Raw genomic sequence first — 15,007 nt, forward strand, 5'->3', positions numbered from 1 at the left:
TGTGAGTGATTGTAAACTCTGATTCTCCGATTATAGTGGATTTTTTATAGCTGGCTTTCTCCGTGAAAGTAGATACCAATATTTCAAGATCCTTTGGAGTTTGCGCGTTGACATAAATTATAAGATCTTGTCGCGCATATTATATTCCAACATATTGATTATTAGATAGCATTGTAATCAATAGCCAAGACATTATAAAGGAGTTTGATAGCATTTGGCATCTTTGGGGATATGACAGGTCCACTGATTTTAAAAGCAGCACGTCTCAGCATAGCTCCAGCAGTACGATCGCCATCTGCAGGAACGCTGAGTCTCATGGATCTTCAAACTCCGCAAGCAAACTGATGTGCATAAATGGCTATTTGTCTGAATAAAAATGTGCCTCATGCTCAAACTCTTCTTATTTCTCGAACAAAATGTTGCAAGCATCCAATGGGGTGATTCCCGCCAGTGAATACAAATGGTTCTTATGGGGATAAAAAAGAAAAGAAAAAGTAAAATGAAAATAAAGAAAAAAATGGCTATTCTTGGGCGGAGAAATCGACTCCGTCAACAGTCATTTCCAGATGCTTCCATGGTTGGGATATCTCCACAACATGTTACCAGAGAACAGAGATGCGAACAAATGAGGAAGAAAACTATGCTTCCCAACCCCTTAAAAGGGTGGCTCGTGCAACCCTGTTCACCCCGAGCGTGAAGGCACCCATCCGCAAGTTGCAGTCATGAACCTGGCACATGCTCTTGATGTTGTGGAAAGCTTTAGTCATGTACCTCTGGAGCTCGCTGTTCACCTTGTCTTCATCCCACATGAAACCTTGGATGTTCTGCAAAGAAAATTAAGCTAGTTAAGTGACCCGGATTTCTTAAAAACTTAAAAGACTGTGTTCAAGCATGCAGTCAGTGATATTGTGAATGTTTTCAATGAAGTCTCTTGGCAGACTAAGACAATTATTAAATGGTTAGCATCCATCCCGATTCAAACGAGGAAAGAAATTTAAAACAGCATCTCCCACGACCTAATTGCCAGCACAAGAAATGCGCACAAATTCAGAATAAAAATTTATAAGAGTTCCCACTTCCAAACCTAGGAAAAAAGGCAAAACAAATTGGATGCGGCGAGCAGCACCCTTATTCTGTTGCCTTCGTTTTATATGAGAAATGATCGACAAAATACTTGCCAATCTTATTTTAGGTTGCAGAGGAGATCTAACTACTTAGCTAGGGAGGTTGGAACATTAAAGATGAATATGATCCAGAATTATCCTTTACCTGAACCCACTCAAAATAGCTAACAGTCACTCCCCCAGCATTTGCATATATATCAGGGAGAATTATGACTCCTTTCTTCGATAATATCTGCATTGATAAGTTGCAATACAATCAAACGCTTTAGAAATTTTTCACACCGAACTCTTAAAGTGAAGGACAAACTAATTTTTACCTCATCCGCTTCTGGATCAGTAGGATGGTTGGCCGCCTCTATTATGAACTTGGCCTTCACATCTGCTGCATTATCCCTACAAATTGAATTAATACACAAGGAAACAGGTCAGAGTTTGTCCAGACACTCCCTGTACTTAACAAATAACCATATCAACAGCATCTGACAAACCTTTTTAATTTGGAAAATCATCGTAAAGTGAAAAAAAATTTAACCAAGAGAAGTAGCACACCTGTTCAGAACTCCCCCTAAAGCACAAGGGATGAGAACATCGCATTCATGTACAAGCAGTTCATCAGGATTCATGGAGTCTCCACCATGAAAATCTTTCAGACTGCCAGTGTTTTCTTTGTGCCGGAGCAATTCAGGAACATCGATACCATTTGGATTTCTAATGGCACCGGTGATGTCACTGACTGCTATAACCTTACCACCTCTCTCATGAATCAACTTTGCTGCCCAAGACCCCACATTTCCAAATCCCTAGGAAAGTATTGTGCAACAGAGACATCAATATCTGAAAGTAGAGACCAAGGATATTTTAAATACATGCAAGGAAGTAAATGAGTAATGACTGGTCACCTGAATAACAAATGTCAAATTTTTCATGGACTTCCCATGCTCAGCAAGCAAAGCTTCTGTAGCAAAAACAACGCCACGGCCAGTAGCAGCTTCCCGGCCAAGTGATCCACCAAGATCCTGAGAATCAAACTCGGATGGGTGAGAAAGAGTTCCGTCATAAAGTTCTTCCTCATCACGAAATAATCAATCTTGTATTAATTGTCAATAATTTCCATCAGTTTCCGATTCTTACAATTGGTTTTCCTGTCACGACAGCTGGTGAGTGACCGTGAAATTTTGAGTACTCGTCCAAAATCCATGCCATAGTCTGCATGTTTTCATATGTCATTACCTTAAACAAACCAAATCAAAGACGGTATAATAACATAGCCAGTTATGATGCATGAAGAAGGAACCAAACCTGAGCATTCGTTCCCATGTCAGGAGCGGGAACATCAGTATGAATTCCAATGAGGTCATGAATCTTCTGAGTGAAAACACGGGTTAGGCGTTCCAACTCACTCTTACTTAAATCTCTAGGATTGCATCCAATCCCACCCTTTGCACCTCCATATGGAATATCTGCTACAGCTGTCTTCCAGGTCATCAACTGGGCCAGGGCATTTACTTCATCCGGGTCAACCTTTCAAAGAAAATCAAGCAAACGTCAACAACAGGTTTCAAACCTGATAAGAATTGGCATAATACAACTCAACATGCTGGAGATGCTCGCATCCAGCATAAGAAAACTAGCAACTGCGGAGCGCATTCGTGAAGTAAACCATGAGGGTAGTTGTAGAAATCTCTATGCTTAACCTTATATTAGCTTCTGAGGTTTTCCCAATTAAGTAATCAATTTAATTAAGATGGGAGATGGGCATCCAAAAAGTTACCCAAATACGTGGGGCATTTAGAAACAGAATGCAAACTACATTGTACAATTCAGACTGTATGCAAATCAAGTAAGCCGGTATAGCAAGAAGAAACAAGTAATCAGAAGCTACGATGTTTTCTTCAAAATAAGATCAAAATCCATAGGAAGCGACGGCCAAAAGAGACGAATAGAGGAACATATTCTTTGAATTCAAAGTAAGGCCGTTCTCTTTAAAACAGAGGCAGAGTACTAAAATTCTCGATGATGCTTGATCATTCTTGTATGCAGCCGTTCTTCCTCTTCACAGCTTATTGAGTACCATTCGCAATTAACCCTCTCTTTATTGAGTAGAGACTTGAATACTTAGGTTCGGGTTAGGTCAGATTTCAATGATTACCCGGAGAACTCATCACGACGATGCCTAATCGCCACAAATCAAACGACCCGAAAACTTCAACGAGGAGAACATATTAGATTGGGCTTTCCATTTGGAAAAATAGCTGCAAGCAGCACCTTTGTTGCACTCCCTGTTTTAATACTAGAAACTAGCTTTCCAAAGAAAAGGCGAACAAGAAACGCCAGCAACGAGACAAACAATCGTCGAGCTCAACCTGAGCGAGAGGGAACGAGAAAGTCAAAGGGTCAACGGAAAAGCAGAGAGACTCTCTATTGGAGCGGTACCTCAGGATGATATCTGATCCCGCCCTTCATGGGACCACGCGCATTGTCGTGTTGCACCCTGAACCCGACGTACGACACCAGACTCCCGTCGTCCTTGGGAATCGTGCACTCCACCTGGTCACAACCGGACGCACCGCCACGTAAAGTCACGTTCTCAAGAACACACGAGAACCCCGTGAACTGGGCAAAAAGAAAAAAAAGGAAAGAAAGAAAAAGGACCGACCTTGATCTCCCTGAACGGGATCAAGAGACTTCGCTCGAGCTTAGAATCGAGCCCGAGAATGCGGGCCGCGTGGCGGAAGTTGCGGTTCGTCGCGGCGAGGGCGTTCATGGTCGCAGATGACGGAGGAAAGACCCAAACAGAGGGGGAAGGCAAGGAAATCTCGAGATTGAAAGAGAATGCAACTGGGTTTTTGGGCGAGAGAAAAGTGGAGCGGGCAAGACGGTTTATATAGGGAACCGGAGAGAGGAGGTGAATGGGACGGTAGCTAGCGCGACAGGGGAAGGAGCAGGAGAGAGAAGCTTGGAATTGGGAAAGCCAATTACTATTAGATAACCTTCCTCATTTAGGGGCAAGCAACCAATGCAATCGATAAAGCACAGCTACTTTCCTCAGCCCTCGGATTTACGGGATTGCCCCTGCCCCTTCAGAGGTTTAGTAATATCCCCAAAACCACCCACGGCTTTCATAAGTTTTTTTGCTTAATCGACAACACTCTTTGGCTTCATGATAATTCGTTTTGGTTCCACTTTATAGTCCTTTTTTCTTTTCACGCATTTTAACTCAATCCTAAGGTTCTAATATCGTATTATCACAATGTATCCGAGGATGGGGCTCGCAAGGAGCTCGAATTGCCGGGAAGCGATTATAGCTGATAGTGTTTAGTTACATGCTTCCTTTGGAATGGTTCTCACTAAATGACGGCTCAAAAGGGGCACGAAAGCCTGGCCAGCTAATCAGGTCTGCACGCTGCCGAATATGGAAGTTGTGCTCAATGGGAAGGTTAAGAGCCATAGAGGGAAAGCTCTAGTAATATTATCTGGATTTGGGTTATGGTCCGAAATAAGCTGTATGCACTAAGACACAACTTACTTTTGGTAAATCATTCAATGAGACTTAATTTGGGTTATGGTCGGAAAGGACTCGAAGGATGGTTTATGTAACTTTAGATGGTGGGGCTAATTAGGTAATAAGACAGAGGTTAAGACAGAGAGAGAAGAAAAAGGAGGAAAAGTGCCCTCCCCTCCCGCCCCTTTTGGGTAGGTTTCTCGGAAAAGGGGCAGAAATGGAGGACACGAGATGCGTGGAGAGATTGGGGTCATCCTACCTGTCTGGAGAAAATCAGGACCGTTGACACCCGGGGGAGGTTCTCTTATCCAGTGCAGTCGTTACTGCATTAATTGATTTTATATTCGGACAGCAGGCGCCACGTCGGATCACTATCCTCATAGTATGCTATGCGGCTTAGGCTTACGCGGGGAATCGAGGGCGGAAAAGGCAGTCCCCCGATAATCTTCCCTGTCGCCGCGTCCGTGTGATGTCAGCTTGACGTGGACCCCCGACTGTGTCAAAAGTGGGGGGCTTTACTGGCTCCCTCCGTTCTGAGTTTTGACTCGAATGAGGTCATTTTTAACTGAAAAACGAGGTGGCAGCCTCGCTACATTGCCAGGTCATTCTCGATGTTCTTATCTGAAATCTCCAGGATTGGACTTTGTTTCCAGAATTAGGCCTTAGGCATTAGTCTAAAAGTATATTATTACGAAACTTGCGGGAGCCGAACGGACCCTGAAAATGTGCATAATTCACAACAGCCACCCCGCTTTCATTAAATAAAAGAGAACAAAAACGTGTGCATCTGCATTTCAACATATGTCTAGAGAAGTGGAGACGCATCTGCAACACCGGCCACGTGATTTGTGCTTAGTTGGGGATGCTCTTCTACGTTATCATCTATGCTTTGATCCTATCCACTAACGTCAATGCCTTCGACTGCTTTGTTTTTTGATTTGACTTTTGGTTGAGATGCTCTTTTCTCGTCCAAAACGAGATATCGTAAACAAAAGGAAGCCAGCCCCGCTTTGCTGATTCAAGACGCGGAGGGAAGCGATAAATTGTAAACAAAAGGAAGCCAGCTCCGCTTTGCTGATTCAAGACGCAGAGGGAAGCTTCGTGCCAATCTTACTTACATTCTCGACATTTTCAGAAAATGCATTCACCAAATTGTACGCGAGTAGGATGTAACCGCCCATCAAATGAATATCAATCCTGTAAATATCAACTGGGCATTTGCGGTTGATCTGTTTAAACAGATTCATTTCATCAAACGCGAGATGAATGGCTTACAAAGAGCACGTCTGTACCAAAGTTCGGCCAACAATTTGATTACAGCTCATGCATTTCCTCTCAGAGAAACAAAGTAAAATTCTCAGCTAAGGGGTGCCGTCAAGCAAGCACTGCCATCTCCAGTAGTTCAAATCACGATCTGAGCAATTAAAATGCTATCGCCTCTTCAATGCAAGACCACAGTGCTGTTCATCAACAATATCAGCCCCATTGCAGAATGTGCATCGTCACGATCTGCTCCACTCAACATTCCCATAATCACCTTTGACAGACAAAACAAAAAGTCTAACCCCATTGACAGCCTGAAAAATAAGTCAAGCAAAACACTACCTGATGTCCTTAATATGACAAATATGAAGCAAGAAACAAGGGTAGGAACCAGAATTTGGGACTGCACGGAAATTTGGAGAAAGATTATCCTAGAAAAATCAGTTCAGAAACTCTCTTTGGAGTGCAGACAGAGCACGTGGAGACACAGTACGGTAGCCAAAATAAATAGTTTGATCCATTCAAGTGTCAGAGAGATATCTAACATGACCCACAAAAATCATGAAAATACTACTTTCTACAGGTAATTATGGAGGCAGGAGTAGATTCCATCTAAGTCCTAAGGCGGTAAAATCATCGAACACAGTACCCAGCTAGGACTTCTGCGCACACATAGAAAGGAATCTGCATCGTCAACCAGACTGCACGGTAGTAATTTACATAGCCAAAAAAGGGTTCATTCCGTCAAATTTTCCAATGATAAATAACCAGAGCAATGGGAAAAGTAAAGGTCTAATGGCATGTCAAGGATTTATATCATTCAAAACATAGGGAAAATTCTTTTATGATTAACTGTGATTTCAGGAAAGTAAACTCCTCAAATTCTATATAGCAGCCCCGATGTAAAGAGTAAGATTAGCCACCTCCATGATCTAAGGGTGGCAGGATTCCTTTTTAAAGGTGGTATCTTTTGACTTCGTCTGTATCGTGACTTCTACAATATCTTGGAGCTATCCATTCTAATGCCAATGTTTATATCTTTTATCATTGAAACTAAGATAATAAAAATAGCAATAAAATTTGACAAAAATGTAATATATATTTGCAGCTTTCTTTCGTGATATGGCAACACTACGGGGAAAAAGGGGGCCTTTTGACCCCAAAACTGCAGCTGCTAAGCCTCACACTAAGTGGGGTACAAATCAGATCAGCTTATGCCATCTCACTATCTCTTGTCATATCCTCCAAAAACACTTCCCACTCCCCCCTGGGGCGCCCCTTTGTCCTTTTTTTAACAAAAAAACAAAGAGAAATACAAAATGAAAAATAAAATTAAAAAATCCAATACTCGCGTGCTCTAACAGTCAAAAATGCTGGGATCCAGATGCTATTAAAGCTTTTTGAAACTGTACTGCTTAAGTTAACAAATTTCCAGTCATGTAGCGACACACTAGGTTGGTCTTGAATAAAAGTGACATCATTGGCTTTTAGAAAGTGGTTCGTTAAATATTCAAGGCCTAGCGGCACATATCTTTGGTAGGCCAGACACTTGAGGACATCAAGCTGAAAAGTGCCATGATGTTAAATCAATATGAATTAATCAACCGCCAAACAAAGAAAACTCGCAATTGAGTGAGCATTATAGAACTACCGAAAACAATTCAATTCCCTGTATTTACTCTACTTGATGATGGTTAACCAAAATCTATGGAATGGACAGAGTAACACCTGTTGTTGCAACTAACACCCATATCATGCTAAATCATAGGAGTGAGCAGATAAAGGACAAATACGTCTTCCTTCAGATTCTTGACCAGAAAGATTACACACAAAGCATACACCCATCCGACAGTTTCAGGGTGTAATTTCAACTCAACAAAAGGAGCGTAACCATTGAGAAGATGCAATTTCAGTATATTTTAAGCAGTGCACTGAACAAAAAGCCTAGCGAGCACTACACTGGGAAGTTCTAGAGTCAAGCTTAAATCTCAGCAAGGTGATGTAAATTTGATGGTCACTGTTTAATTAAACTCTGAAAGGTAACAATGAACACTCTGATGTGATTTACCTCAATGAGCACCTACCCTTCTCCTAAAATGTATTCAAGTTTAAGCTTCCTTCCTGCGTATATGATACCACACACATCAGCATTGAAAGCATTCATTGTTTGAAGATTCAAGTGGGGAAAAATGCATAAACTGCTAAGCTAGAGGCTGAGAAGCACGGGTGCATACTTTCTCTTCCTCCGATCAACTGCAGCATTCCTCATGTCATTTTTGGCAAGAGATGATCCAGGCAGAACTCCATACTGCATGGGAGAAAGGGCTGGAGGGGGAGGAGCAGTAGCTGCAATTGTAGCTGACATGGGAGGTGTAGGTCCCTGTGGTGGAGCTGGAGTTGGGGTTACAGCTGGAGGTTCTGGAAGAGGCCTAGGCATTATGTGCTTCAAACGGTTATTTCTATAGTTCTTCCAGAAAAAGAATTGCTGCCGATGTGCCAATTCCTAAGTACATTAAATGAGCCAGAATAAGTCAGAACACCATCAGACAAGGAAATTTTTTCATACCCACCTCCCTTTACAGTCATCAATTCTCCCAATAAGTACATGACCTATAGGATTAGAAAAAGACAGTGAAAGTAAACCGATGTTATGCAGCATATAGCAGATACAATCGAGATCTTTAGTTTTCCTTTTTTCCTCACGGAGCATTGCAGTGGTATGCATTGCCACTGATATAGGTTTAATATTACAAATATACAGAATTATGCATAAATAAATGCTTATCCTCCTCATTCAAATGGAAATGTAGATGGAGAGTTATAACAGCAAAAATACACAAAAGCAGTCGCGGAATGAGAAGCATCACAAACCTTGTTGCTGGGGTGTGCCATCGCATTGCGGAAGTTTGCATTCTGGAGAAGTTCCAGGAAAAATAAGCAATGCGGGTACCTGAGAATCATCAACAATCAATTCGCTAACACAGTCCATGAAACTAGCAAATAGCCTCTCTCTCTCTCTCTCTCAAAAGCTCACATTATAAACTTGAGGTACTCGGGGCGTTGCCAGTACTGAAGATACTTCAAGTAACCAATAAAAGCCTCGTCCTCAAAGTATCGGTTCTGCGCCAAATCTGCGATTTCCAAAAACCCTAGTCAAAGCGTAATTCGGCCGCCAAATCTCAGATTGCAGGATAACCAAACAGCTACAAGGAGAACTGAAAAAATTCGAGCCTCGAAGGAAAGTAGCCGAAGGCACCATTACATACAGTGAATATAGGTGGGGTTGGCCAGACACTGCACGAATTCGAGCTCGAGCAAAAACCGTCGTCGCCCACCGTCATCCTCCTTCAACACGTTCTTCGGTCTGCCAAAATCAAATCGAAAAAAGGTTCAGCCTTTGCTCCTCTGTCGCTATCTCCGCAAGAACACGAGCTCAACCCTCGAGAGATCGAGGACGAGAAGAATCATTCGTGGCTTACGACGACGGAGAAGTGGATGGGTCGTCGCTGTTCTTGAGGGAAGTCGTCATCGGATTGAACTCGCCGGAGCTGAGAAAGGTGACCGAGAGGAACGATTTTGCAGACTTGTATAGACGTCGGGTCGGGTCGGTTCGGTTCGGGTCTTTGGGGATGGCTTTGTTGGGTATGAACTATGAAGAAATGGGTCCAGATCAGGCCCATGTGAACTTTTTCCTGCTTTATTTTGCATTATATATTTGAGGATAAATGAGTTTATTTTTCCATGACCTGCGAAATCATTTTGAATAAGTAAATCTAACCCTTAAATCCTAGAATAAAGTAAATATAGACGCGTAATTGTGTTTATTTAAAAGGAGAGGTAGGATAGACAGATAGATCCACTCTTTTCACTCATAAATTTGATTTTAACATTTTTCACTTATTTATTGATAAATAATATCAAATACATTCGTTTTTTCTATCTTAAAAATAACATATGGGTGAAATTATTTCACTCGTTTTATGCCTAGATTTATCCCATTTTTCACTAAAAAGACAAAATTTCTCAATCACTCGGTTGCAATTTGAAGGAGTGATTCCAAATTTATTTGCTTTCCTTTCTTTTCTTTTTTGAGTTTTTTTAATACCACATGTCCATTTTTTGTTTATTCTAGGCATCCCATGTATATGAAAGGCACTTTTTTTTTTTTTGGTGGAGATCAACCTTGTGGAAGATAAAAAAAAAATTATAAAGAAACTTAGTGCATTTCTACATTATCAAGCAACTATATAATTTATTTGTTTGGTAGAATCTATAAAGGTTTTGACGTAATTTATTTTAGCACAATCATATATTTATAAACTTTCTTTATTCTGCATATGAGTTTACCTAATGTGAAAATTGAGCAGGATAAATTTAATTAAATCAAAGCTTAAAGTAAGAATTTTCTTTTTAAAATGCCATTGAAACTTTATTCATTTTGGATTGACCAAAATTAATTTAATGTATGGAGTTTTACAATAAAAATATGTCAAGATGTCTTAATATCTTTTACATCGATATTTTTAGTGCATTTTTGGATATTCCTATAATATCTTATATACTCAATGTAAAGTGTCATCAATTGTAAGGAAAACGCAAGCCAACAAGACTGATTACATCATATACGCATGATCGAGTGAAATAAAAGGAATTTTTCATTTGAGAATCGATATTTTATTTGCATGGCCTTATATACCCATTTAAATACATTTGAAATAAATTTGTTATTTGAAGTTCTTCCTTTTGATAGGGATGTGCGAGTTGGATAGCTTGAACTGAAAATAGTTTGGACCAAATTGAACTAGCCAATTGAGTTTGGATCCCATAAGTGTAGGTCTAATTTTCAATCCTAAAAGGGAATCAAACATGATCAACTATATATACTCTTTTTTTTTCTTTTAAATTCCTTCAAATAATATAAAAGTCACTAGCTTTTTTTTTTCCCTAATTTCTTCATAATAAAAGGCATCAAATAGTGAGAAAAAAATCCAACTCCATGATACCGGATTGAAAACCAATCACTGTTCTGTTTGGTGATTCTTGATTGATTAGCAATTTTTATCGTAGGTTTTCACTTTCTTATTTTGAAAACCAGGAGCAAAATGTATGCTACCTCGCATCGACGATAGACAATTTTTATATTTACGAGAGTTCACCTCCCTTAATGTTTCATTGTCCATGATAATGACCACAGGTAATGACACTTTCCTAATTGTTAATTTCAACTATTTAACAAAATATTGACTTCTCAGGCGGTCTTATCATGATTTCGTATCCTTTAAGCGCTCCGACGATTCTAATAACGAGGGTAGGGAAAGGGTGAATCATCATAATGTCCCTACAAGTCCACTGAGGCATCTTAACTTAAGCTCATCTTTCACTTGGTCCCTCTGTAACGGGATAAGTCCCAAGTCATCTTTTGTACTCCTTCCTGGATGGAAAGTGGTACCTGATTTTTGCAGAAGAGATAGCAGAAACACTCCGCAAATTCACAGAAGGACAAATGCTTCATAAACAGAGCTCACTGTGAGGGAAAGGATACAAGCGAGTGATTCCCGCTGTCCAGGACTTTCCAATATTGCTTTGTCCCAAGTGTCTTGATCCCGATACAGAAGAAGCCGCTCAAATCGTCTTCATCCTCTATCCTCATCCTCATGGACCTCTGTTTGGAAGAACAGGAAATCACAACATGAAGGGGGTTGGCCTTTTGGAATCACTGATTCCTGAGACACGACCGACCAAATTTGTTCTATCCTATGGATCCAGTTCTCTTTATCCGGCTGGGACAGCTAATAGGACCCTGAAGGGAATGCTCAGATGACATGGCTTCGTCTACTCAAAGAACAGCTCATAGATGAGATGTTCTCAGTTTGAGAGGTGTAGAACAAGCATATGCATCATCACTGCTGAATTAGAAAACATATTCAACAAGCGCCATCTTAAGCAAGTACTGCAAAAAATTCAACCCAAAAACTAATGACAATATCAATAACCCGGGGAAAAAAAAAATCAAGGGTAAGAAAAGGGCTCAGATGGTTTTTGCTCACTCCTCGAAAAGATTCAAACGAGACCTCCTCGTAAGTTAGAGGTGTCGAAGCATAAGGACATCATCGCCCATCATTCAAACCATTCATTTTTAATTTGAGTAAATCTGATCGATTGTAAATATCTGTTAAGAATGTCTGGCAAAAAACATAACACCAACAGGAAAACTTGCCCAGTACTCCCCACTGAAAGCAACGGAAAAAAACATCTCACAAAGCACCGTGAGTTTTAAAAACAATGGTTAAAGATGAAACTGCAAAGTGCTAACTTGACACATAAAAAATTTAAGTAAATCGGAGAATGGTTTCGAACCATTCATTTTTTTAAGGTTTATCAGCAATGCCTCAAAACATCGCAATCAAAATCCCAGGAACTTGGGCGTTCTTCTAGTAAAATTCACTCGCACTGGAACGATTCGCATGGCCTCCCTCCATCCATCATCAATTCATCATACGAACAACAGCGAAACAATCGAGCCGACTCTCCATTTAACCCCTTCTCCAATCTTGCCCAATCTAACCACTCCCCTTTAGAAAGCTTTCAAGAAATCTAAGGCTGTTAACGCATATGCGAAAGCTTGAAGTGAAAAGGATAGCATGTGGAAACGGAACCTACAGTACAAAGACGACACCTTTTTGATCATCTCGCCATCTCTTGTGGGGAACCCACTCTTGAGGCGATTTCGTTCATCAGTAACCTTATCGCCATGGGGACTATCCCCTCTGCACAAAGTCAAGTCTCTGGTGGGGGTTGCATCCATCATCGCCGAACTTGCCGGGCCTTTTCCAGAATCATCCCACTAACTCTTCTCATCTCCTCCCACTGAAAAGCCATGTGTCAGCATGCCACTGGCCTCGTACAGTACAAATGTCAAGTGATTGATGGCGGATATCAGTGCCAGAGACGTCCACTACAGTACAGAGATAATTTTACGAAATCAGACTTACGACATAATCAACAGGGCTGACTCCAGCCAGCCACCTAGGAGTTTCCACTTTGGTTTTATAAAACGAAATTTCTATATCTTTCAATCCTATTCGTAAGTGCCGGTAATCACGGTAATCATACTTGTGCATAAGATCGGTAAAAACCAATCACTATAAATGTTGCAATCATAGATTACATTTGTTCAATTGAAGGATTTTCTGAGACACGTTAAATTCAATGCAGAAACAATAAATGTATGTAAAACGCATCATCAATTGTAGCATTTACCATCTGTAGGACCAAACCCCACCTCCCCGTATGTTTAGAAGGATGATGATAAGACCCTCCCTTTTCTTCTTGATAAGGAGATAACGATGGACCCTTTACTGGAGAGAGAGGATGATTGGAGGGTTTAACACCATGCCGCCCCACTTTTTTTTTTCCAACAAAAAACAAAGCGAAATACAAAGCAAAAAAAAAAAAAATCTAATACTTGCACGGTCTTACGGTCAGGAATGTTGGGATCCAGATGCTATTGAAGCCTTTTGAAACTACACTGCTTAGGTTAAGAAATTTCCAGTCATATAGCAACACACTAGGTTGGCCTTGAATGAAAGTGACATTATTGGCTCTTAGAAAGTGGTTCATTGAATATTCATGGCCATAGCGGCACATTCCTTTGACAGACCAGACACTTGAGGACATCTAGATGAAAAAAGTGCCATGATTTTAAAATATATATAAATTAATAAATTGCCGGATAAAGAAAACTCAAAATCGAGTGAGCGTTATAGAACTACCGAAAACATTTATTTCCCTATATTTACTCCACTCAATGATGGTTAACTGAAACATAGGAAATTTTTTAAATAATGGTATGAATTACCTTCATTTTCTTAAATAAGGATTTGAAGTGAATAATGTTTCAAATAAAGGCCCAAAGTGCCATCATTTTTTCAAATAAAGATCTGAAATAAATTTTATTTCAAATAAGAGCCTAAATGACATCAATCTCAAAGAATGATCTCAACTCACTATTTGATAAGGGCGGTTTCGTCTTTTAAGACTCCGTTCATTTAATGGAAAATGACTTTCAGGAAAACGTTTTCCAGATTTTTCAGTGTTCGTTTAATGGAAAATGAATTAGTCAAGGAAAATGTTTTCCATCATTAGAAAAAACAATCTTTAAAAGTGAGAAAAATATTTTTCATTTTTCAAAAGTGAAAAACATTTCTCATAACTTCTTCCACCTTACTTCTTTCCACCAACACATTTTCGTTTTATTTTTATGCTTTGTTTTTCTTTTTTCTTTTTCCTTCTTTCCTTTTCATCTTCTTCCTTGGCCTTGGCTAGTCGTTGGCCAAGGCGATGGCGGTAGGCATCCGGTCGCGAACCGCTCAAGCCTTACCCCAGGTTGGCAAGACTCTGCCTAGCTTGATTTGGGGAAGCCGAGCTTGTTGGGCTTTGAGCTCGGGCCTCGCCAAATTGGGCGAGGTGGAGCATCGCCGGCCTAGGGCGGAGCTCGAGCCTCGTTAGATCCGGTGAGTTGGATGGGGCTTGGGCTTACTCGAGCTCACCGAACGGTGGCGGAGCTTGGGCTACCGATCTAGGCGAGCCCGAGCTCCGTCACTAGATCAGGCGAGCTCAGGTGAGATCCGCCAAGCCTCGAGCTCGCCGGATCTGGCGATCGCATCTTGGTCGACTGCTAAGGCTGCATTTGTTTTCGTTTCTTTTTCTGTTTTTAAATAACTTTTTTTTTTTTTGTTCCCGGGAACAAAAAGGAACAATGCGTTTTATGCGTTTTGTTCCAAAATTATTTTTTTGTTCCTTAAAACACATCTAGAACGAAACAAGAAACAAAAAAAAAAAAGTTGTTTCTTGAAATAAAATTTAGAAACACTTTTCTTTTTTTTTCTTCTTCTTTTTCTTTCTTTTTCTTTGGCCGGTCGTCGGCCTCGGCCGGGCGGCCGGCCGGCGAGGGCCGGCCGTTGTCGGGCCGACGACCTCGCCGGGAGCGTCGTCGGCCCCGGCGAGGCCGAGGTCGCCCGGCCAAGGCGAGGCCGAGCCTCGCCGTGGGCCGGGCAAGGACGCCGGCCCTCGTCGGCCGGTTGCCGACCATGGTTGAGGCCAGCGACCGGCCAAAAGA

At 41.0% G+C, this 15,007-nt stretch overlaps 2 protein-coding genes and 1 long non-coding RNA gene across 6 annotated transcripts; all 3 read right to left on the reverse strand.

The window, feature by feature from the left end:
- Positions 1 to 377: 377 nt before the first annotated feature.
- Positions 378 to 4,077, reverse strand: LOC104450051 (glutamate dehydrogenase 2). Its single transcript, XM_010064454.3, has 9 exons — positions 3,781 to 4,077; positions 3,558 to 3,671; positions 2,424 to 2,645; positions 2,256 to 2,330; positions 2,024 to 2,140; positions 1,674 to 1,924; positions 1,442 to 1,517; positions 1,270 to 1,356; positions 378 to 824 (listed from the first exon to the last, which is right to left on the reverse strand). The coding sequence occupies exons 1-9, from the start codon at positions 3,886 to 3,888 to the stop codon at positions 639 to 641; spliced, it is 1,236 nt and encodes a 411-aa protein (XP_010062756.2). The 5' UTR covers positions 3,889 to 4,077; the 3' UTR covers positions 378 to 638.
- A 1,714-nt stretch (positions 4,078 to 5,791) lies between these two features.
- LOC104450061 (mediator of RNA polymerase II transcription subunit 31) lies at positions 5,792 to 9,517 on the reverse strand. Of its 4 annotated transcripts, none has more exons than XM_010064492.3 (7): positions 9,369 to 9,517; positions 9,156 to 9,253; positions 8,924 to 9,020; positions 8,761 to 8,839; positions 8,124 to 8,392; positions 7,974 to 8,010; positions 5,792 to 6,163 (listed from the first exon to the last, which is right to left on the reverse strand). In XM_010064492.3, the coding sequence occupies exons 1-6, from the start codon at positions 9,416 to 9,418 to the stop codon at positions 7,998 to 8,000; spliced, it is 606 nt and encodes a 201-aa protein (XP_010062794.1). In that variant the 5' UTR covers positions 9,419 to 9,517; the 3' UTR covers positions 5,792 to 6,163; positions 7,974 to 7,997. The 4 variants fall into 4 exon arrangements, with proteins under 4 accessions (XP_010062794.1, XP_010062786.1, XP_010062777.1 ...); XM_010064484.3 differs by having other exon boundaries at positions 5,792 to 6,203; XM_010064475.3 differs by having other exon boundaries at positions 7,958 to 8,010.
- Positions 9,518 to 11,011: 1,494 nt separating this feature from the next.
- Positions 11,012 to 12,844, reverse strand: LOC120292141. The gene is made up of 2 exons (XR_005549824.1): positions 12,550 to 12,844; positions 11,012 to 11,551 (listed from the first exon to the last, which is right to left on the reverse strand). It is a non-coding gene; the product is annotated as an uncharacterized LOC120292141 (long non-coding RNA).
- Positions 12,845 to 15,007: the final 2,163 nt, after the last annotated feature.

This window comes from Eucalyptus grandis, chromosome 1, assembly GCF_016545825.1.
Source record: "Eucalyptus grandis isolate ANBG69807.140 chromosome 1, ASM1654582v1, whole genome shotgun sequence".
NCBI lineage: Eukaryota > Viridiplantae > Streptophyta > Magnoliopsida > Myrtales > Myrtaceae > Eucalyptus > Eucalyptus grandis.